The following is a 24,466-nucleotide window of genomic DNA, read 5'->3' as shown; positions in this document are numbered from 1 at the left end:
TTAGGAAGTCAATCCAGAGACTTTTGATCCCACTCACTGAAGTACCACCCAGATATACTTGTATTAACTTCAAGTAAATTAGCTTTGGAACCAGAAGTAATACAGCAAAATGAAAGTGTGTAGCTGAGCTAATTAATTAGGAAGCCAGGCTAATTAAATTGACTAGAGGGAGCACCATGCTGATGTGACAGTGTAGCTTCTAAAATTCTGGCTGATTTGTACATAGATTGCAGTGGATTTCTCATAGACATATGAGTTGTTTCTGGGCTCTTTCAGATGTTTTTGCTATGAAGCAGCACTGTGTATTGATTTATTCCCTATGCCAATTTACTGTAATTTGAGATTTATTTCCAGACTGAGAGTCAATTTTAGTTCCTTTTCAATCTTCTGCAGTATGGTATTTCTATCACAGGGATAGACATTGTAATATTGTCTTGTTCAACCTCATGCTACTGAGAGAAATTCCCTACTCTTTTTATTTTTTAATTTAACTTTAATTTTTTTTCTTAATTAAAAATCTTCCCATCTTCCTAATATTTTGTTATTTACTGAGTACAAAACTGAAGTGATACTCCTAAAGTTGTGTATGAGGCCATTGTTCCAGTCTGTGGGGCTGAGAGATGGTTGTCAGCAGTCTTGCTCTCAGAGGATGCATGCTGGCAATAGGGCACACTGAAAGATGCTTTGTTTTGTAAGAACTGGTCATTCTGAACAGTTTGCCATCTTTCTGGTTGTTATGAAACAGTATTTCTCCAGCGCTCCCCTTAACATCAGTCCTTACGTATAGTTTGATGTGTAAGGTGTTCATAAAGGAGTCACTTTAGTGAAAGATAAAAGGTATTTGTCGTAAAAGTCTGTGTACTACATTGATATGGTACAGTGAACATGAGAAGAAGTGTACAACCCAGAAATAAATCAATGAGGCATTGTAAATAAGCTGGATTTTGTATAGAAAACTTCAGTTAGAAATACTAAGTACTGTGTTACAGCAACAATGTGGTAATTATGTGTGAACCAGATAGTGGCATAAGATAAATGACTACTTTCTTAATGTTTTGTAAATAACATTACTAGAGAGCTAAGAGCTGAAATTAAGGTGTTTTTTTTGTCTGTTTGTTTTTTTTTTGTGTGTGTGGGTTTTTTTTACATATATGCAATTTAAAATACTTTTAATGGTAATTTGTGGCCTTAACCTACAATAGCTCTTCAGCACAGGAGGTCCCACAAAGGGTTAACATATATCTTTTTTATTTCTAGATCTGTTAGCTGTGCCTAAGCATCCATATGCTGCTATGGAGAACTGGGGACTGAGTGTTTTTGTGGAGCAAAGGATACTGCTAGATCCAAGTATTTCTTCTATATCATACCTACTGGATGTCACCATGGTCATTGTACATGAGCTTTGTCACCAGGTATTAAAGGTGTTCAGATATTTTATATTAATTTCAGAAACCACACATTTCTTTTCAAAACTGAAAATGAATTTGTGTTGTTCACATAGAAAATCGCAACTTTTATTGTAACTGGAGTCCAAATAATACGGAGATCTGTAATGTGCCACTCCAGTGCAGAAACTGAGAAGACTTAAAATGGAGATGGAAGAGAAAATTATTAGCAATTAACAACTTCACTGTTTTCTGTATGATTATATTGTATATGTTTGTGTTTGAGTATGTTGGTGTGTAGACTACACACATTGATAACTGTGGAAAATTATTTATTGCAGAACTATGGGAGATTCATGCTGAGTTTCATGTTCATATGAAAAAATGTTTTAGCTGAAATCAGTTTGGTAGTCAACTTCTTCCACATATACACATACTTCCATTTTGTTGTTCTTGTTACTTTTTTAAAATTTGTGTTTGTCCCTCTGTTCACTAAGGGTGGATAATTGAGTCTTTTATGTGTACAGAAACTGGTATCAGTAAGAAAACTTCATAATAAACGCATATTACAATGTATTTTTCATTTCTTCCATCTTCTTATCTCAAACTAAACACATTATGAGTGTTTAGTAATAGTGAGTTGAATGCAAATATTATTGAAGAAGTTTGCTACAGGGGCAGGAAGCCCTTTCTTGCTCTCATAAGATGCATAATCATAGCCTTCAGGTTGAAATGAATGAAATCCCACTGTGTAATCAGCATGGCTTACATCTGTGACTTTACACAGTATTCTTTAAAAGGTAATGCAAATTCTTAACACTTTCTACAAATAAAAAGTGCCATATAAAAAGGAGCCTTTGTAATGGAGTTGTGGTAGGTGAACCTGGAAATAATGATGTTTGGTTCATATTCATGTTTCACATTAAATCTGACGATGAATATGAACTCCTCAACTGCAATATTAAATTTTTATTGAAAGTTATTGCTGGTTTGTTCTCAATGCGATCAGCTGAATTTGTTTTATGCTCTTTATTGTGCAGTGCAATAGAGTAGCACACTGTTCACCTAGAAAAATTGCAGCGTCTTAGGAATCAGGTGTGGAAAACACATATTAGGTCATCAAATCCCAGCTTGTGTTAGTGTTAGATTCTTCCGTGTGGTGCTTTTTGTAGGGCTGGGTTCAGTGCTCCTGATTACAGGGTTATGCTGCTTCACTTAAAACCTTTGGATTAACTTCTTAGCTAATCCAAAAGTCAGTAACTTTTTCCTAGCACTCAAGTCTTCATTTTTCTGACATAATTCCATTACTTCCAGTTCTACTTTGCACTGCTTTAATAATTTCCTCTGCCTCTGAAGCATTTAATACTTCAGATGTGGGCAATTACTACATCAGTAACTTGCAAGTTTGTTTATTTGATTCTCATTGAAACTGAAGCCTTTTTACATTGTTTTGGGAATATCAAAGGATCATGAAGTGTGTGAAAACTACATTTGAATGTATTTTAGGTTAGCAGCACAGTCACAGAGTGCTTTTAAGTGACCTTAAAGTTGTAAATGAGAACCTGTCCTTAGTGTCCATATTAATATTACTTCTAGTGTTGTTCGCTTAATTAAAAGTATCTTCCTGCACTGATGTTGCTGCTAACCTAAAAGAGTTTAGTACCATGCAGATCAGGTCCTTGCTCAGCTCATTCACTGGATAACTAGACAAGATAGAAAATATTCAGGTCGAAGAAATAGTATTTCTACTTTTTAGATGCAGAATTGTTACAGAGAATATGGACTGTTTGTCTGCAAATAAAAGTTTAAAGGGAGAAACCTTCCAAAACCACAAGCCACAATACACTGTCTAGTACCTCCATCATAGTATTGTCTTTATATAGCCAGTCTTCTGTGCCTTTATCTTACTATACTCAGAAGCCCCTCCAGGAAACTTTAGCTGTGGATAGCAAAGAGCAGTAACTGTAAATAATACTTAGTTGAAAATGTATTGAACTCAGACCAGGATCTCTTGCCTCTGCTGTTTAATTGTTAATTGTTCACTGCATTTTTCATCCCTTTTTGCTGTGCGTCGTCTCGACTGATAACCTGGATTGGCACACAAATACTTCTTCCCTTCACTCATTTTTACACAGAATAACAGAGATTAACCAGAATCACTTGTGATGCAGCCAAAAGTAAAATCCACACATCCAATTTTACTTCTTATTTATTGAATTAAAAAAAAAAAAAAAAATCAGGTAAAAGGAAATGGAACTCTCCTAAAATATGTTTTCCTAAAATACCTCTTTTCTTTTTTAAGAATTGTATCGTTGACCTATTTCCTGTTTTTATACCCATGGCTTTAAGATGTACAGAACATATCTGAGAATGTAGCAACTGACCTGTATGAGACACTTGTTAGTTAGAGTAACACAGCAATTGCTTTGATAATCTTGTCCCCAAGATTAGAAAAATAGATGAATATTAAGAATTGGGATTGCTACTTTTAGATATGACTGTTTAAAATTGGAATTCCTGAACCTGCTGTGTATCAGTGCTTGAGCACAGTGTTCAGGATGGATAGAAAATGAGAGACAGAATTACAGAAGGACAAAGATGTTCTGTGGTTATAAGAATGTGTGTAACAAGAGTGTAAGAAAGAATTTTACACTTGATTTCTTTGCAGGTGACTTCGTAATGCTTGACCAGATATTTATTTTAGGTACTTGTTTTAGGAGGAACACATGAAAATTACACAGGTAGCTTTAGTAATTTCATAGGTTGCAAGTGCTCGGTATTTCAGCTTGAGTGTTCTTTTGGAACATTTTATGTATTTAATTAAAAAAATGAATAATTGGAAAGTGGAGTGTTTTTGGCATAATAGCTTCTCCTTTAAGCCCTAAAACACAAACGAGATATTGGTCGAAACACATATATTTCTTGCAGCTTAAGTAGATAGCTTAAAATAGTTACCATAATTTATTTGAATAATTATGTTAAGGTAATAATCAGTTTTACTTGCATATCGCAGATCAGTTCCACCTACAGCCTTTGAAGAAAGGGTCATTTGAATTTGAATAACTATGATTTTCTGTGATAGTTTTCCCACCTGAGCACAAAACTTGGTGTAACAGATTGAGCTAAAGAGGCATGAAAGCAGAAGGAAAATTAAAAATTCCTAAATCAATGTGTTTTTTTTTTAAATCTGTAAAGAAAGCATATTGTAAAGAGTGTACTCTCAGTGTGTCTGTAAAGTAAGTGCCTTCAGCATGTCACACTGAATATAATACCTGAGGCAGACAAGAAATATATGTAATCAATACATTTCAATTAAATTTTCTTTTCTAAAATGAAAAGAAGTAATGATCTTCAGGCAAATAGTGTCTATAGTTAAACAAACAAACAAATAAATAAACCACTACTTAAATAAATTAAGTGCTTTACTTAACGTTTTCCTTTCAGACATATAACACCTATGAAGATAATAGGAAGATCTGGCTTCATTAATTGTGGTCTCTGGGCCTGCTCTCTCTCTGACATTTATAACTACTCTGAAACTATTCAAGACTAGTTAAGCAAATTCCCTACATTTTAGTTTTGTTATCACATAGTGGTTTAATGCCTGTAAAATACTTCTTCCTTTAGGTGGATAATTAAATGAGTACTTTTAATTGTATAATTAATAAATAAACCTGGAAAACTCACAAGTATAAGACGTTCTCTTTTGTGACATAAAAATTTATTCTTATTAATTCTTTCGAGTTACAGGAGTACACATAATTATACCATAATAACTAGTTTCCTATTTGTTCTGCTGTCCTCTTGTAAGTCAAGAAATAAGCTCTGTGATATTGTGTTTAGTCTGTTTGTCATTAGAAATAATTTAATCAACCTATATAACTTTCATATTCCTTTGATGGTATGCTGCTCTAACTGTTCAAATTATGAGAACTGCATTATCCATTTGAAGCATTTCCAGTGTTTGTGTGTTCAGTTAAATGTTCTTAAGATCAGGATCTGTCTCTATTGGTCCTGTAAAGAGTTAGTTTATAGGTAGCCTTTGACTAGTTTATGATCTATTAAGTTCAGAGTCAGTGTATCAATATGGCTTTTATCAGTCTCATCTTTTCTCCTTAAATTGTTAAGTTGGTTGTCAGTGACATTAATTGTCATGTTTCACTTTATTTTTTTCCTCAAATCCTATTTACTGAACATTGTGCTGCAATCTGGTAATCTCAGTTTCTATAGTGTGTTCTTTGGAGCCCCTGTGTTCACTATGGATCCTCATTGCAGCCTTTGTCCTTCCTTGGTGCTGTTCTCACTCCACAGAGACACGCGCAGAAGCGAGACCCTTTATTCAGGTCCCAGACAAAGCCTTAAATAAGCCAACTGTCATGAAAGCAAACCATCCACTGGCTAACTCTGCTTTCAGATGTTCTTCACTCTCATTACAGTGTCACCAGCAGCTGCTCTGCTCTGAGATGAGTCTCTCCCTCTGGAATACTGATGTGCTGCTCCCTTTCTGAGCTTATGACTCCATGAAAGCTCAAAATGGTCTCTGTTGTTTACGAATTAGTCTCATTTGTAAAAATGTTAAGAGTAAAATTTACAGGGAATTTTACTGAAACAAAGTTTTGGTATTTGTTTGGCAAAAAAGATGCTACAGAGGATGAATTATGTTTTCATAAAAGTGAATGTGTTTCTGATCTTACCACTGGTGTTCTGATGATCCAGGTTGCACAGGGCTATTTAAACAGGGTCGTCATTAGCAGAAGCATTCGTGACACCTGATTTCCTTTGAATTTTTGTTCTGTTCCAATGGCTGTCCTAACTCTGTCTAAAATCCCTCTGAGACCCACATGTCCTGTACCATGACAGGTTAGTGGCTGTTGATGGCTACTCTACAGAGTATCTAACAGCCATGTTCTTGCCTTGTCCTCAGTTTAGGTCCTTATTTTCAGCTGTTGATCTTTATGTACTTTCAAGTACATGAAATGAAGAGTTTGATTATCTTTGAGGTGTCTGTCTTTCTTTCTATATTATCCTGTTCTAACTGAGGGGGTTGCACTAGGTGATCTTCAGAGGTCCCTTCCAACCCTGACCACTCTGTGGTTCTATTAGATTGAATTCAGTGGGGAATTAAGAGAGACCTGGGGGGGAACAGGAAAGGCAGCCAGCTCAGGTAGGATTCCTTTGCATAAGCATAGATGGCCCCTGCCATTTTAGATACCCTCTGCCTCTAGTTGCTGTTTGAGAGGGCTGAAGATCTCCTGTAAGACTGTATGAAATATCCTGGGCCTGTGTGGGTATCTTGGATATGCTATGATGTTCTTTAAGTGACATCAGCTACCTGCTTTTAGGCATCTGAGTCCTACCCACAGAGGGGTGGTGCAATTGTGTAAAACTGCTTTCCTTAAGAAAATGGCCAGTGACTGGAACATATGTAGTAGTGTAAATCTTAGTGGGCAGACACTGTAGAGGAAGAGATGCTAAAATTTAGGTCTGGGTTATGGAGAATGTGTTCCCAGTTTTTGAAGGTTCACACTAGTGAGGTTTCCAGGTAATTATTCAGACTACTCGATGTTTGAAGCCCTTTTCTGTCCTTTGTGTATGTTAATCCCTCAAACCCAGGGGAGCATCTACTTTAGGTAACTAAGGTGGACTCTGTGATTACTCTTCTCAATTCTTCTTCTTCCCTGCATGTTTTTTTCTAATATTTAACCTCAGTAACTTTTGCATCCTTTAAAGTCTTAATTCATTGCTACATGACAAAAACAGTTAATGAGTTTCAGTGAGTAGTGTATATACTACTGTTTTTATTTAAGCATGTGAAGATTGTGTTCTTGATAAATGAAATGTATGCAGACATAGTTTCCTAAAGGTTGTTTATTTGAACATTCTTTGCAGTGGTTTGGTGATCTTGTGACTCCAGTTTGGTGGGAGGATGTGTGGTTGAAAGAAGGTTTTGCTCACTATTTTGAATTTGTTGGGACAGACTACCTCTACCCAGGGTGGAACATGGTAAGTTTTATTTTTTTAATTGAAGACTCCATATGAAAGTTACTCTGTTGCTGTATTCCTGCTTTTGTTATAGACAAGGACTGCTGAAAAATACCAAATTATGCATGCAAGTATCAGATGTCCAGTGAAGCAAAATCACTAGGTGTGAAATAATTTGACAGCATTCCAAAAGTGTAACCTGCAATAACAACATTAAAACATTTCTGTCACAACAGAACATTAAAACAACTACTGTTTCTCTGCTCAGAAACATTTTGGATTAAAGCAGTTATGATTCAGCATTTTTTTAATCCACAAGCATGAGAGAAATTGGAAAGAAGTGTTTGCCTAAACCATACTAGAAAACAAAACGTATTTTTCCTTACAGTTTTCTGTATGTACAGTTTACACTTTTTATCTTCCTGCTGTTATTTGGCCATCCTGCAGTATATACCAAGGTAATATGGGGCAAACGAATTGACAACATAGGTTTCAGTATGAGTTCTAGCTGTACACAGTTAGACATTCTTTGTCAACTGGTGTGCAAATACTGGAGCTCTCTGAGGGCAAACTGGGAAGGCCATGCTGAGACATTCTTTTGGAGTCTTTCTGTTATATCATATCATACCTTGTCAGGTCCCAGTTTATATCAACTGCTGTAGTCTAGAAATATTATGATTATAAGAAAAATAAGACATATAAGACCTCAGGATGAGGAAGTTGTATGTGAGACCATGTTGAAGGTGGCTATATAGATTTTATTGTCTTTTGGAGAAATTTTTCTATTTGCTTTGCTTTTGTGTTTACATATTTTAATTACATGTCAAAATATTAGTTACAAATACAGATTGCCTGATAGAGGAATGTTGTAGTTTGAATGTTTTGCTTAAACTCTTGCAAATTAACTTCTGAAATGTTTTTTCCCAGTTCTGGGTGATTTATTGAGTAATCTTATCCCGTTAACTTTTATGTGCCATGGAATTAAGATGGTATGAGTTAAAGCTAATTTTTTAAAATAGTTGTACTCTTGCTTTAGGTAAGCATCTTATGAAGTTTGAATTCTTTGTAGTATAGTAATATGTATACCTGCCTGGTGGATGAGGGAAAGGCTGTGGATGTTGTCTGTTTGGACTTTTGTAAAGCTTTTGACACTGTCTCCCACAGCATTCTCATGAAAAAACTGGCTACTCCTGGCTTGGGCAGGCACGCTCTCTGTTGGATAAAACACTGGCTAGACAGACGAGCCCAGAGAGTGGTGGTGAATGGAGTTAAATCCTGCAGGCGGCCAGTCTCAAGTGGGGTTCCTCAGGGCTCAGTGTTGGGACCACTTCAGTTTTACATCTTCCTCAATGACCTCGATGAGGGGATTGGGTGCACCCTCAGTAAGTTTGCAGGTGACACCAAGCTGGGTAGGAGTGTTGGTCTGCTTGAGGGTAGGGAGACTCTACCGAGAGACTTAGACAGATTGGATTGATGGGCTGAGTCAAATTGTATGAGCTTCAACAAGGTCTAGTGCCGGGTCCTGCACTTGGGCCACAACCCTATGCAACGCTACAGGCTGGTGAAGAGTGGCTGGAAAACTGCCTGGCAGAAAGGGACAGAATCACAGAATCACAGAATCTTGGGGGGTTGGAAGGGGCCTTGAAAGATCATGTAGTCCAACCCTCCTGCCAGAGCAGGTAGAGTACATCACACAGAAGTGCATCCAGGCAGGTTTGGAATGTCTCCAGTGAAGGAAACTCCACAGCCTGGGCAGCCTGTTCCAGTGCTCTGTCACTCGGTTTTTTTGATGTTTACAATGGGTAAACTCAGGTTGCTGGTTGACAGTTGGCTGAATATGAGCCAGCAGTGTGCCCAGGTGGCCAAGAAGGCTTGTATTAGAAATAGTGTGGCAAGCAGGACCAGGGATGTGATTGTCCCTCTGTACTCGGCATTGGTGAGGCCACACCTTGAATACTGTGTCCAGTTTGGGACACCTCAATACAGGAAGGACATCGAGGTACTGGAGCAGGTGCAGAGAAGAGCAACTAGGCTGCTGAAAGACCTAGAAAAGAAGTCTTATGAAGAGGGGCTTAGGGAACTAGGGCTACTTAGTCTAAAGACAAGGAGACTGAGGGGAGACCTTATCTGTACAACTACCTGAAAAGACAATGTAGAGAGGTAGGTTCTGGTGTCTTCTCACAAGTAAGTAGTGATAGGACAAGAGGGAATGGCCTAAAGCGACACCACAGGAGGTTTAGGCTGGATGTTAGAGTTGTTTTTTTTCCCTCTGAAATAGTTTTCAGGCTGCCCAGGAAGGTGGTTGAGTCACCATCACTGGATGTGTTTAAAAGTCATCTTGATGTGGTGCTTGGGAATATGGTTTAGGCATGAAAATGGTAGAGTAAAGTTTAAGGTTGGACGTGATGATCTTAAGGGTCTTTTCCAACCTAAGTGATTCTATGATTTTATTTTTTTTTCTTTCAGTTGTCAATTTTGGTTTATAATTGCATTATGAAAAGGAAAATAAATCTTTATCTGAACTGACATCTGTCTTGCATAGGTAGCCTTGTTGGGTTTACCTGGCTTTGGCTGTATTAAAACTCATTCTCATCATCTTTATGAAAAACACATCCTGAATTACAATGTAATGATTCTAATTATGAATGCAATGAAATCTGGCAGGCCTTTATGATTTTAGCATAGTGAAATGTCATAGATGACAACGTTTATACACTGAATTTTATCTTCAAATCATCAGTCATTTGTTCTTCACATAATCAGTTTAACAAATCCAGAATAACTTTACTTTAGAAGTAATTTGGAATATAGAATATTTGCTACAGGTTTCTGTGGAATGAATATAATGTTCACTGTTATGCAAATGACATGCCCATCATGTGAAATCTGTCATTTTAGCAGAATATAGGCAAAACGAATGGGTTGATCAAGGTATGACAGTTAAACTGGGAAATTAGACACGTGCTGCATAAATTAGAATTAACTAAAGTAATATTGCTGTGCCTAAAAAAATATTAATCTGTCAAGTTTTTCCTTAAATTAAAAAGAGAGTAGACATAAACTTTTCATAAGGCTTTAGATATCACTGGCCTTTGATGCAAAAATAACCATACTGACATACTTAAATAATTAGAAAATTGGTGGCAAGATGGAAACTTGATGAGTTAAACATTTAAAAATGCTGCATTCTTTTGCAGACTACAATAGGAATCAATAGTCTGATGTTTCAACCGTATTACAGAGATTGTAGGACGAGGAAGCAAAAGTTAAATTTACTGGAACTTGACTCACTAGGTATTTCTGTTATCAATATAAAGTGCATTTTCTGTTTAGATCATTTATAAACTTGAAAAAACAAAACCTGATAATTTGTAAAAAGAGACACTGTTCCAAACAGCTTTTTTTTTTTTTCCCCCCAAAGTGAAGGGTACAGTACAAGGTTCACAAATCTGTTGCAAAAACAAGAACCACAAACCTTATTTCCTGTAATGAGGGTTAAATGGAGCAATATTCCAACCTTTAGGGTGGTATTTTGTCAGCAGTAAATCATACCTGTGAAATAAAAGCTGTTATGGTGTACGATACTGCAGCTCTTTGTATCAGAAAAACAGAGTAATATCATAGAATCATAGAATGGTTTGGGTTGTAAGGGAATAAAGGTCACCTAGTTCTGAACCCCCTGCATGGGCAGGAACACCTCCCACTAGACCAGGTTACTCAGAGCCCCATCCAACATGACCTTGAACACTTCCACAGCTTCCCTGGGCAATCTGTTCCAGTGTCTCATCACCCTCCCACTGAAGAATTTCTTCCTAATGTCTAACCTAATTCTCCCCACTTCCAGCTTAATGCCATTACCCCTAGTCCTCTTGCTACAAGCCCTTATAAAAAGTCCCTCCCCAGATTTCCTGTAGGTGCCTTCAAGTACTGGAAGGTTGCTGTCAGCTCTCTCCAGAGCCTTCTCTTCTCCAGGCTGAACAACCTCAACTCTCTCAGCCTGTCTTCTTAGGAGAGGTGCTGCAGCCATCTGATCATCTTCATGGACTCACTCTGGACTTGCTCCAACACCTCTGTCCTGGTTTGAGCCAGTTGAAACACTGCTACTAGTTAAAAGAAAGGTTACTGAAGGAAAAAAAAAATCAGTAAAAGGAAAATTGGCTTCATCCTGGCTCAAACCAGGACAACCTTCATGTCCTTCTTATGCTGGGGGCCCCAGAACTGGACACAACACTGCAACCTCTGTGACCTGCTGGCCACGCTTCCTTTGATGCAGCCCTGGACACAGTTGGCTTTCTGGGCTGCAAGCACACATTGCTGGCTCATGTTGATCTTGTCATCAACCAACACCTCCAAGTCTTTCTCCTCAGAGCTGTTCTCAATCCATTCTCCAGCCAGCCTGTATTTGTACTTGGGATTTTCCCAAACCAGGTGCAGCTTTTCTTCAGCTGTTTTATAGGCTCTTCTTTTACTGCAGGAAAGATGGATGAATAACAATATTGACCATACTGCCATGGAGCTGTAAAACTTTATTGAGCCTTCCAGGAATTCTGGAGTTTCTTGTCCAGAAGGCATTTACATACTTCGTCAGACTTGCATAATCTCGATAAAAGAGGAATCCAATCCTTATTAAATTCTTGCCATCCTTATGCCCTTGATCGTCCTGTTAAAATGTTGGGTGAAGAACAGAATGAAGAATCATTCTGATGCAGGAGACTATTACCTGTTGTAGTTAATGTAAGATACATCACAACTCTCCTGAGGAAGTGGATGAAGTATTGCTGGTTTTAAAACAGGAAGGTGAGTTTTGTGTGCTGAGATCTTCCTGGTTCCACCACTGGTTTTATTATATTTTAAAAAATGTAAGTTATTTCACATCAAAGCTAGAAATTCTCATTTGCTCCCCTCAGCTAAAAATGAAGTTGCTGCATGTTACTTTTTACCTCTTGAAGGTGAAGCTACCTTTGATTTTGGAGGAAATATGTCCCTACTATACAGCCATTAGACATTTGCTGTGGAACATAATTTATCATTCTTTGCATTTAAGCCTCTTGCCTTGTCTATCCCCCAAATTAAGTTTTTTGTAATTACTATCCTGAAGTATCTCAAATTCTTCTTAAATCTCGTTCTTCAAGGTCTTGAAAGTTTAAACAATTGTTTCTCTATTGTCATTATGGTTTTAATAAGAGAACTGTCTCTGCAAGATTGGAGAATTTCACTTGATCATGTGTGCTTAGAGTAGCAATCTACTTGTCAGTTCCCTTTTTCATGATTTAGAAAGAGATGAGGTTTCTGTGTTGGAGGCTTACCATATAGCTCTTTGGTTGTCTGTCTATGCCATCAAAAAGCAAATGAAGCTGGATGTGAGGTCTTGAGCTATTAAGATCTTACGATTTACAGAAGGTAATCTCACTGCTGTGGAAGGTTTTAGGATCAGAGAAAAGAGAAAATTACAGCAGAAAAACACATCCTGGTAATTTCCACTTCGTATCTTTTCTTATCTACTCTACTCCCCTTCCTCAGCCCATTTGCAATTGCAACTATATTTATATTTTTATATATATATTCATTCCATCTTCCTCTCTGCTTGTTTCTCTCATTATCCTGAAGTCCTTTGTACATGTCTTTTTAAATGAAGGAATTAAATTGCGGGCTACAGATGCAGGAATTTATTGACTGATCTTTTGCCTCCTTATTTTCTGGTAGAAGGAACTATCATGTTCTTGAATGCCTCTGGTATTGGGGTAGGTTTTGAGAACTATGACAGCAGGAATTACTGGCATGTAATTTTTCTTTTCATCCGTCAAACGAACATCAAATACTTTAGTGGTCAGTACCTGGCTTGATGCTGAGAAAGCATTTCACAGAGTCCAGCGCCTTCTCCTTTTTCTTTATTATATAAAAGTTAGCTTTGCTGACAACTTTATTGGCTGAGTCAAGGTGTAGTATGTAAGTGACAGCTTTGAATTCTCTGCCTTCTCTATCCATTGAAGCTCTGGGATAAGATCTTCCACTTTCATGTGTGCTTACTACTTTTATAATTAAAGGTGGTATTAGCCAGAAATTTTCTTAGTATAAACAATTGTGATTAAAGTAGTTGGAGGAAATCGTTGTGTTTACATGGAATGGCATCTTGGATCTCTCTTAAAGTGAACCATACTTCCTTCACGAGGTTAGGTGTCTTGATGATCCTACCATTACTACAAGCAGCTGAAAATAACAATGAGGTTACATATCAACATTTCTGTTTTTAAAAATACATGCCTCAAGAAATTACCTGTGCCTAAAGATGGTAATAGAAAACCATTTAACTGAACTTCATTACATTAAGTGCTTTGAACATCATGCAACATGTTTCTCAAATTCTTGAGAAATGATCTTAATTGCCTGTCTTTCTCATTGACTCACTTGAAATAGTAACGGTGAATAGAGCCATTAGATACATGCGTATCTTTAATGTGCTTTGTCTCAGATTGCCTCCTAAAGCTTTTGTCTCCATCTCTAAAGTTTTTTCAGGCATTGTTTCCCTCATAAAAAAACAAGAAAATCATTATAAGATTGAAGTAGACTTAAGACATGAGTCTTTTGGATTTATTTCATTAGTATTTTGGCATTTCACACCTAAGCTGTAGCCTGCTTGATCCTTCTAACCTAACATAAATATCACACTGGCTCAGCATTGAAAACGATTCAGCCTCTCATTTTTAAAAACCGCTTTCATCTCTTCTTTTTTGGTTAAAGGCTCCCCATGCCAGTATGAGGCAAGCCTTTAATTAATACCACATGAAGTGTTTTTTCGCCCAGTAACTGCTCAGTGAAGTCAGTCCTTGTATCATTTTCTGTTTTAACTTAACTATGGGGGAAACTTCCAATGTAAAATTAGCTAGAATCTCATGTGTAATTGACTTTGGCACGAAAAAAGACATACGTAAAGGTAAGCTGTAAGATCTTCTGGTTGCTAGCTACTAGTCCTCTCTTAAGTATACCATTTTAGAAATCCTTATACTAAATTGAGCTTATAACTAAGAAAATAAATTTCCATCTCCACATGGTCTTCCTTAACACAGTTTCTTTTTCTATGCTGTGGTAAGGTGGATTAATATATGGAATTCTTAAATTTAAGTAGTTAAATGTAGAGATAAGACGTAAATGAATATCAACATTTAGATGAAAAATTTATTCAAGAGATTAAGTACAACTTTGGAGAATGTCAGTGTCTCTTTCTTCGTGTCATTATCTGCTCATCTGGAGAGAGCAGTTAAAGTGACATTATGATGAGAGCTTTTGGATCATGTGAGTTCAAACCTCCTGAGTTCAGGGTTTAGGTGAAGCTTTGGTTTCAGAAAGAAACTTCAGTCAACTTGCTGGATTTCATATAATTTTGAATTAGCAACCATTTTGTCTTTAGTAAAAATGAGAAAGGAACTTTATGGCAACTTTTGCCTCAAGGCAAGGACTCACCAGGGTAGCCTACTGAAATAAGAATACACACTTCCTCAGGAACTATAGTTGATACGGGAAGTTCAGTGGCGAAGCTGCAGCTGTCTATTTGAATCTGCATGTCAACTTTACAGCTGTCCTGAAAGTGCTGCCACTATTTATTTTAAAATTGTGGCAGCGTGCAGTTACTTGCAGTGCAAGCTGTTAAGTAACTTTTGGTGTGCCTGCAAAACTTTGGTTACTTCAGAACATAGGTCACTGAATCTCATCACTTTCAGGCTGAAACAGAGCCTAGGCATGCAAAATCCATCCAGCAAATGTTAGAGCATGTGAAAAGTATTCTCATTGATAGTGATCTCCGGCAGATACTGTTGGAAGTTGACTCAATATACCAACCACATCTCAAAGCCACTTTTAATTAAGTATTATTTACTGTTTCTTGAATTGAGGTGAGTTTCCTCTGCAGATTCCCCTTGAGGACTTTGAATTAGAGGATAAACTTCATATTTTGTTGCCTAATGCTTTAAAATGCTCCAGAGACAAATGCATAAGGAGACAGTGGATCTGTGTCATCCGTTTGCTTAATGAATCTTTCTGTGAAGGCAACTGCATACAAGATGACAAAACCTGATCTTGGAGAGTGAAACTGGTCTCTTTTTCTTAGATATGCTGATGGTCAGTAAGTGTTGTTTCCTTTTCTAATGCCCCCTTTTTTGTATTGTGTCTTCCCATGCCTATAATTGGCATAGTGGATCTGGTGTACAACCAGATCAAAGCTGTACCTGAAAAACAGAGTGATGAGAGGAAGCAGCAGTTGAAGTAGCTTGTGAATTTGCTTTAAAACTCCAAATCAACTACCCATCTGCTTGGCAGCTTAAGCAGATGGTTGTGAAATTCTGGTTTGGCACTTCATTGAAAAGAAGTTACATACCCAGTTCTCTTTCCTGAGGCTCAGAGCTATTGGTCTCCCTTAACTGTGAACTCCTATAACATCCATATTACTTTGTAACAACAAAAAATATCATTCAGTGCGAATATCTCTGAGGCATACGGACAGAAATTTTGCAAGAACTTTGGCTGAGAATGCAGAAAAGAGGGTTATGAAGGTAGACACGGACCTGTGACATATTCACAGCTGATAAATGTAGAAAGTGTTGCAGGCCTCCTTCAACAAACTGCATTTAACTCAAGCACATATGCAGAGATATCAATTTTTAGAAAAGGAATCTATAAGCTGCTCAAACTATTTACAAAAAACTACAGTTTGGTAGAGAGAAAGAGAAAGAAATGTTCCTTTCATTTGCAAGAACTCAAGAGACTTCCTCTGCTATGACAGCTTCAGATTTATAAGCATGTAGACAGTAGGAACTTTGTCCCCAGTGGATGTTTTCTGGCCTTAAGGTATTTTATTGAACCTTAGTTTTTGTCATAGACGATACTCCTCTGTAGTTTAAGCTTCACCATGAAGTATACTGTATCAGAACAGAACTACTGGCAGTGTATATGCTGGTGTTCTTTGATTGCTTGATTGCTTTCAAAATTTACCCTTAATTATTTTTCCCTATGTGCACTTTCCCTATAGACACAAGTATTGCATCTTGAGAATGCTTGTTATTTCAAGCCCGCTTTGTATTCGTGATGGCTACTAAAGCTCTATATTTTGAGAAGATATGTCCAGCAATTTTGTCAGAAACACCAATATTAAGCTTTGTTCATGTAGATTTCTCAGTCCATAAGCTGTTTGAATGGCTGTCCCACAACAAAGGCGGTGACTTTAATATTGAGGCCTTTGATCTCCTCTGCGTACTAATTATCAGTTTAGGCTTTCACCGTGCGATTCCTTTTGTTCCACTGTTGGATGGTTTCCAGTTTTTTCATTTAAATTCTTTTTCCTGGCATTTCATATTAATTTTTAGAAGTAATTTTTATGTGACTAAGTTAAAAATATTACATTATTGTCATGCTAACTTGTATTCTTACTTTATGCCTGAATATGATACTGTAATATCATCATCAGCAACTCCTTTCCATTACATTATTGTTATCCTGTTATGCACAACAAATTTTTAATGGCTCTTGAAGGTGCAGGCTTTTCTGCCAAAAAAATGTTATTTCACAATTGCTTTCTTTCCATTTAGTGGTAGACTAGTTGAATGGTGGGCATTCTGTTGGAGATTAATATAGAAGGAGTGACCACTACCTTCCTCCCCAGAACAAGTGAAAATAAACCAGAAACAGAAAGCTTTCTTGTAGTTAGCCATTTTCTTACTCCTGATTCTTTTTGCTAAGGAATGATTCACACTACAAATTCACGCTTAAAAATATTCAGATTATTTCCAAAATGTGGAAGAATTGCTGTAGGTGGAAAGTTTCTGACCCTGCTGCCTGTAGCATTTCTGCTGCTTTTACTGAAAGCAATGATTAGATGTTGGCTAAGGAGGGGAGAGTACAGAGGAGGTGTAAGTCTTTCAGGACATCCTTGTGTCAAATAGAGAAGGTGGATTGTCAGGACTAAAATAAGTAATTCATATGAAGAGATGTTTACTTGAATCTAGTGACCACAGATGCTTGGGGAATAATCTAAAAATGTAAAACTTTGAAAGGCATATTTGTCTGATAACTGCACTTCAGTCCCTGCACCTGAAAGCATTCTTGAGAGAAAGAGGAAAAGCAACCAGAAATAATTAGCGTGTCTGTTCTTTTCAACACAGGTCTGGCCTGCCAGACTTTGACTATGCACAGTCCAAGGAAGGCTCTGAGGAGAGGAGATGAAGAGACAGGTCTGCAAGTGGGCAGTTGGAAGATGAGGATCTGAGGGTCTACCTGCTTGCCTTTAAAGAAAGGCACAAATTGAGTGGAAGCTTCTCTGTCCTTATTTCAGATGTACCAACTCCTTCTTAGAGCCCTGGCCCTATGTTAGGATTGCTTAGTCTTACACTCACATTGCAACTATTGACATTTTCCAAACAAAGCCTCAAGACTCAGCTGAAGCCTTCTTTTGCTTTCAAGTGTATCACAGTCTTTGGCTTTTCTCTTGCAGTTGAACTTCCTTGGAGGAGGGTCATCTTGAACAACATCTTGTCACTGTTTCATGTTTACCTGCAAACCTGTCACCTACTGTGTTGACAGCTCACTAGCCTCATTAAACACATTCCAAGATCGATTTTCTTTGCAGTTTCTGTGCTAGGTGTTTCTTTAGTCTTGTAGGTATCATGTTAAAACAGATGAATTCCGCCGTACTGCGTAGGGTAAAATAACTAAGGATTAGAAAGTTCCTCTTTGTCAGTATAAGCAGTTTGGTCCCATTTGTTGACCTTTTCACCTTAAAGTGCTGATAGGACTTTAATAGCTGAGGTAGTGTTTCTTCAACATAATTAAGGCAGCTTTAGTTGCTTTCTGTGTTTCTGTTTCTTGTTGCCTTTCCAAGCTGCAGGCCCCTTGTCAACCAGAAAAGTCCTATCTCTCTGTCTTCCATGAGTTATATTGTAGTCTTCTTTTGGGATCTTCTCTCAGAGGTTGTGTACTGAAGGGCAAAGATGGGAATGTTTTGGAAATCCTTTCAGTTCAATAAACGTATCTTTGTTGGTAAAACACTTTCTTAATTTGCACTAAAATGCAGTTTATATGTTTTGAAGCGTACTACCTATTCCAGTTGTATCCCAGTGGAATGGTCTGCCATAAATTTCAAGGAAGACTTTTCAGCTATGGTAACTTGAATGAGTGATCATGAATTTCAAGTATTCCTTTTCTACCCATCAGGAGATAACCTAAGAAGCAAACAGAGATCCAAATTGTAGCCTGTCATTTTATATAGTTTTTATTCTTCTTCTTATAGCTTCATGTTCTGTTTCCTACATGCTGATTTTCTTGATTCCAGGTTCTGTATTTAAAGTATAAATTTGTGATTAACATGGGTCCTTTTAGTGAGTTACTTCCAAACAGTAACAATCCACTTCCACAACTGTTTGTCAGTTGTGATATCCAGACTTGATTTTGGAGATGGGACTGTACCTTTGTGTGTAAATGCCTGTACGTGTTACATATTGTACTTCTGATGACATTGGTGCTCTGTTACTGACTAGTAGGGAATGTGAGGCGGGTGTAACCAAAACACCTACAATCCTTTACACCCTTAGCAGTTTTCCCTCAAGTAGGACTGTCAAAATAATTGTTTCCCTACATTTTTTTTTCCTTCTCTATAAAGAAGGGGGCAGTTACTGACTGCATATGCCTGAGAAAATTTGGAAATGAACAATAGTATCAACAAGACATTACTTTTACCTTCACAAACTTTACCTCATGCAGCCAGCTGAGAACATGAAGAGTGTGTTGGGTAATTGGCTTTCCTGCATCCAGTGTTTTTAATTGCCTGAATATATAATCAGCTCAAGGTACATTTATTGTGCTCTAATGAATTTTAACATAAAGGTTTATTTCCAGATGGATCAGCACTGGAACAGCTTTTTGGCTGTCTTATAATTTAAATTAACACATGGATACGAAAACCTTGACACCCAAGAAATTAAACATGGAATTTATTATGTAACTGTGTGGGGTTTTTTATCTGTGGACATCAAGGTGGCTTTTGAAAGAAAATGCAACTTTCCCTAGAGTTTCTTTATATTCTAACATTCTTTATTTTATAAGTGAAAAAAGCTTATTTAAACCTTCCATAATTTTTATTTCACTCTTTGCATGTATCTGTGACTTGAAAAAACAAGTATTTCCTGACACAGTCTTTTGGATGAGACACATCTATATGAATGCAGTATGAGAAGTTTTTAAGGAATGTAATTTTTCAGCTGGAAAGTCCCATCTTGTTGCACTGTAAAAGCGAGTGCACCACAATTTGTAGAGTATACATGAACATTTAATTAGTGCTGCTGCCAGAGTAAATACGCAGCAATTTTGATGTACCTCTGCAGTCCATATTTATAGAAGGTATAAAAACAAATTAGTATATTAGATGTTGTTTGGGTTTACACCTGCCTCCAATGTAATGACTATGTCATTTAACTTATATGTACAGCTGTTGACTCACTTGTAAAGAGAGATAATAACAGTTTCCTTCAGGTGGAAGTTACAAAATTTGTTGAGCAGACAAGCTCTTTAGGATAAAGGATTTCTGTATCAGAATTGCAAAAGACAATGCAAGTGTCTTCTGTGGCACTGCTGTGGGTTCTGTTCATTGCCTGGTCCCACATTGACATGCCTAGTGAACTTGGCCCAAAGAGCCAAGTGACTTAAATCTCACTAAATAAAGCGATACTAATGGTATTTACCCATCTCTGACAGAAATTTTTGTACCTGTGTGTGCAATAAGCTCTATGATTGGTTGCATCCATGTATTTTTATGTTAGAAAACTATGCCATTTTGCCTCTCGACCCACCCCTTATAACTGTGAATGAATAGTCTTAATCAGAATTGCAGTCTGCACCTACAGATACATCTTGATTAATTTAATAGTCTTTAATTTCAGTCAAGTTTCATTCCTGCAAGAGGTGTCCAGTCAGAGGATTTCCTGATGCTAGAATTAGTTCATTTCTATTCCATATAGTACTTGTTCAAGATTGTAGGAAGTCATGGTAGCTTACATTCAAACCAGAAGGTCTGATTTTAGTCAACAGTCATATAGTGGCTGCCTTTGATAACTGTGCATAATTTTTGCATTGTTCTAAATGTATATTTGTTTCTGATATTGCTGCATATGCTGTATTTCAGGAAAAACAGAGATTTCTGACAGATGTTCTACATGAAGTGATGTTGCTGGATGGTTTGGCCAGTTCACATCCAGTATCCCAGGAAGTGCAGCAAGCCACAGACATTGACAGGGTGTTTGACTGGATTGCCTATAAAAAGGTGAGACTGATTAAACCTATCTATTTCTATGTATAGATATGTCAGTAGCTGTTAGAAGATCATGTTCTGTTGTTAAACAAATACCATTGTGAAAAGACAGTAGTTACTAGTTGGGGAACTTCAATTTGTGTGCAATGTATTTGGAATATACTACAATGATTCTAGCCAATTACATTCAAACACTCAGCCTTACTAAATGTTACAAATAAATTTGAGGGGCTGTCAGAATTCAGCAAGAAGATTTGGGTTTTTTATTACTATTTATTTTGTGGCAGAATTGTGTTAGATAATTTAAAAAGGAGAAGGAAGTATAGTCTTTGTCCTATTGAAACTCTCTAGAAAACTTGTCAAGTACTAAAGTTAAATGTAATGGGTTTTTCTGTTTTTTTCTATGCATGGGGATTTTCCTATCAGCTACTGAAAAGTCTGAAGTTATTACTTCAGTGAGTAATGGACAGTGAGAGGGGAGAACTGCCTTGTAGAGTGGTGAAGGAATCTGTATTATATCCAGGCAATTTCAAATTGTGCTTCAATGATAGCCTTTTGGCCAGCTTTGGGACTAAACAGCTTCTGTTCAGGAGTGGGAGTGCTGCACACTTCCACTTTCTGCATTGTATGACTTGGATTGCTTTAGTATTTGGCCTGAAAGCTGGTGGTTACCATCATACCACATGATGATTCTCTGCTGCATGATGTGGCTTGTAGTACTGTGCCTTCATTTCTTGACCAAGGCACTTCATCTGTGATGCAGAGGCTAGGACCTGCGGCCTTCCACTCTGAAGGCTATACTGGAGCTCTCTGCTGGTGATTCAGTAATAAGTCTTTTGACTCTCATCCTTGTATTTGATAATAACTTTTCTTTGCATCATTAGCTGCCTAACACCAGACTGTAACAAGACATCAGCAGCATAGCATTGACTTGCCTACTGAGCTTTCAGTTTATTCAGTGCTCATTCTGGGTTAAAAAAAGAGGTATATACTCTCTTATAGTCATCAGTTATTCCCAGTCAGCAAAAAATTCAAGTTGATCCTGTTCTATGAAAGGTTGTTACTCCTTTAAAGATGAAAAATGAGTGTGTGTAAGTCCATGTGATTGCTATAGGAGATGATATGCAAATGCAAAACATTTAGAAAAAAAAATAATAAAATGCTGGTGTTGCTCAAGAGCCCAAGTAACAGTCTCAAAAATCCCTTAGCTGGCTTTGAAACCATTACTCTTGGTCAATTAAACTATAATAGCCAGTAGCTTTTAGCATACTGAAGTATTCTCGTTGTTTAAGTGTTTCAGTCATGTGTGTTGGTGATAGCTGAACCTCAGTAGGTTCGGAGGCCTGTCTCACATCAGTATCTTAATATGTCAAGCTAATTATTTTTTCTAATTAAAATGATAATAGCAATATCACACAGTACACTACAATACTTGAAACTTTTCATCTTAAGAACACTTTGCAAACATTAAGTAATTTTCATTTACATTGAAATAACAAATAGACAGTAGGACACTTGGGTATACTGTTAGCTATTTTATGCAGGCTAGTAGAATCTCTCCATTTTCTCTGCAGATTTAGAATACAATCTCAGTCTCCTATGTCCATTTAAAGGTTCCCTTTTCAGCATAGCAGTGGCCATGCCTAGCAGATATGGCAGCCTCTCTACTCAGCTTCCCCGATGGCCAACTCTCCCAAACCTTATATGACTCTGAATATGTTCGTATCAGGGCCTGATCCTGTTAATTTTGAACCCCATTACCAAATCTAGCAAACCACTTTGAGGAATGGCAATGGAAAGATTTGTGTACACACAGGTGAGGAGATTAAAAGGCACACTCTTTCACCCGTGAGTCCTTTGTTTTCCTGTCTGATAATTTGTCCATCTGCTATTCTCTGTAACCATTCATCCTTTTGTTTTAGATAGAAGCAACATCTAATAGCAAAAAACTTCCCTAACTGACTTTATAGCTGCTCTACCTACCATTTCTGTGTCTTCCTCCCAGCAGCTGACACTGTTTCCTTCTGAGGATAAATTAGAGCAAATTTAACATGTTGTAGCTTTTAAATTCTTTTCATTTCTACGTAAACCTGCAGGTATGCACACATAGCTTGCACTGAAAGTCAACTACGGAAACAAGCTCTTTTATTAGATGGCTAGAACATTTGCCCCTCCTTCTAGCGCTCTAGTCTCTGCCAATATAAATACTGTGATGCATAGTGTGTCAATAAAAGCCAAACTGTAAAATTATACTGAAGGCTTTTACCTCATCAAGCATGTGCTCAGGTATTTTGAGGTGCCTCAAAACCCTCCTTACACAATGAGCCCTGATGGAGGGATAGTGTTGCTGTTGTTTCTGAGATGAGGTTTTTTGTTGTTGAGTTACTGTCATGTATTAAGCTCTTGGGATTTTTTCTCTGTTGACTAGTAAAGTTTGGATCAGGACCATCAATGAGGAATTATCTGTTGTCTTAAATAGAATGTCTCTTTTTAAACAGTCTAGCTCTACATACAATCTGTTTTTCCCGCATTTTGTGTATGTGGGTTTTTTTAATTTATTCCCCTCCCCCTCCCCTTTTCTTTAAAATGTCCACCTTGGGTTCCCTGGGACCTTGAGTTGTCCACATGATCTCCTCTCCATGATTTTCTCCAGGATATTGAAATGGTGAAGCTTTCTCCCATATAATTTTTGTTCAGTTAAATGACAGTCATAGAATGTCATTGTAATTTCATTGTCTTTACTGTCAGCAACATGGCATAAATCAATTAGACACCATTAGAGTGCCCATCTTTTCTAGACACTCAGATGTCATTTTAAAGATATGCCTCTTACTCTTTCTATGCACTTCTGAGATGGCCATTGAAACTGTTATTTAAATGCCTCAGAGCTGAATATATTTCCACTTTCTTGTCCTTGGTGATTGTGCATATTAAGAAATCTCATCTCATAAACCCCTGAAGAATCATATTCAGATAGTCCCACAAGCAGAGTGAAGCAGACACTACAGCCCTGCAGCCCACAGTGTTTTTCCACTTAAGCTGTTGAGGGTAATGTTTGCCTCTTTCAAAAGCATCATACTAGGCATTCTTCAAATAGGAGCATGTCATCTTCCACTGGGGACACAAATAAATAGAGAAAAATTAGAAATCATGATAATTTGTTAATAAAAAGTACTGTTAGATGATTCAAGGCTCTCAAGTTACATCAGAGAGTGCATATGTCTTCCTAGTGCAGCTGGAAGTGAGATAGTGTCCTCCCACGATGATGGGAAAAGTGCTTGTATCCCAAGTGCAGCAGGAAATACAGCCTGTTGAGCATGAGAGTGGATCTGAGAATTGTTACATCAAAGCAAAAAGCGTGACAGCCATTCCACACCAGAAATAACTGACAGCAGGAATCATAGCCCTGGAGAGCTGCATCTACAGAGGAGGAGAGACTGCAGCAAGAATAACATGAGGAGCAACAATCAGCAAGGCACAACCAGCTGTAATAAAATGGAGAAACAAGGCAGCTGCATCTCAAAGGGAGCAGCCAGACCCAGAACAGTGTGAGGGAGAGAGATCCTAGGACAGAACTAAAGGTGTCATAGCCCCAGGTGAGCAGTCACAGCCAGATAAGAGAATGGATGAAAGGGCACCAAGGACACTGTAGAGAGCCAGATAATATCTGATGTCATTTCAGTCAGTCAGCTGCATGCTTTGAGGAGTGCTGGTTGAAGATTCTGGCAGCAATCAGGGCAGTCAAGACCCGTATGATGAAGTGTAACTATAAAAGTACCCCCAGTAGAATATGTCTTGGCAAGTGACAAACAGT

The 24,466-nt window shown here is 37.5% G+C and overlaps 1 protein-coding gene across 1 annotated transcript in view; it reads left to right on the top strand.

Moving 5' to 3' along the window:
* The window catches only part of TRHDE (thyrotropin releasing hormone degrading enzyme), a 212,294-nt gene that overhangs the window by 83,535 nt on the left and 104,293 nt on the right, over nucleotides 1–24,466 (top strand). The window contains exons 4-6 of the mRNA XM_051608023.1: nucleotides 1,258–1,412; nucleotides 7,275–7,388; nucleotides 20,527–20,664. Coding sequence (XP_051463983.1) covers nucleotides 1,258–1,412; nucleotides 7,275–7,388; nucleotides 20,527–20,664 — 407 coding nt within the window. The remainder of the gene's footprint in view (nucleotides 1–1,257; nucleotides 1,413–7,274; nucleotides 7,389–20,526; nucleotides 20,665–24,466) is intronic.

The sequence above is a fragment of the Apus apus genome, chromosome 1 (genome assembly GCF_020740795.1).
Source record: "Apus apus isolate bApuApu2 chromosome 1, bApuApu2.pri.cur, whole genome shotgun sequence".
In the NCBI taxonomy this organism is placed as follows: domain Eukaryota; kingdom Metazoa; phylum Chordata; class Aves; order Apodiformes; family Apodidae; genus Apus; species Apus apus.
Note: the sequence above shows the minus strand (reverse complement) of the source record. Positions and strands in the feature narration are given on the sequence as shown.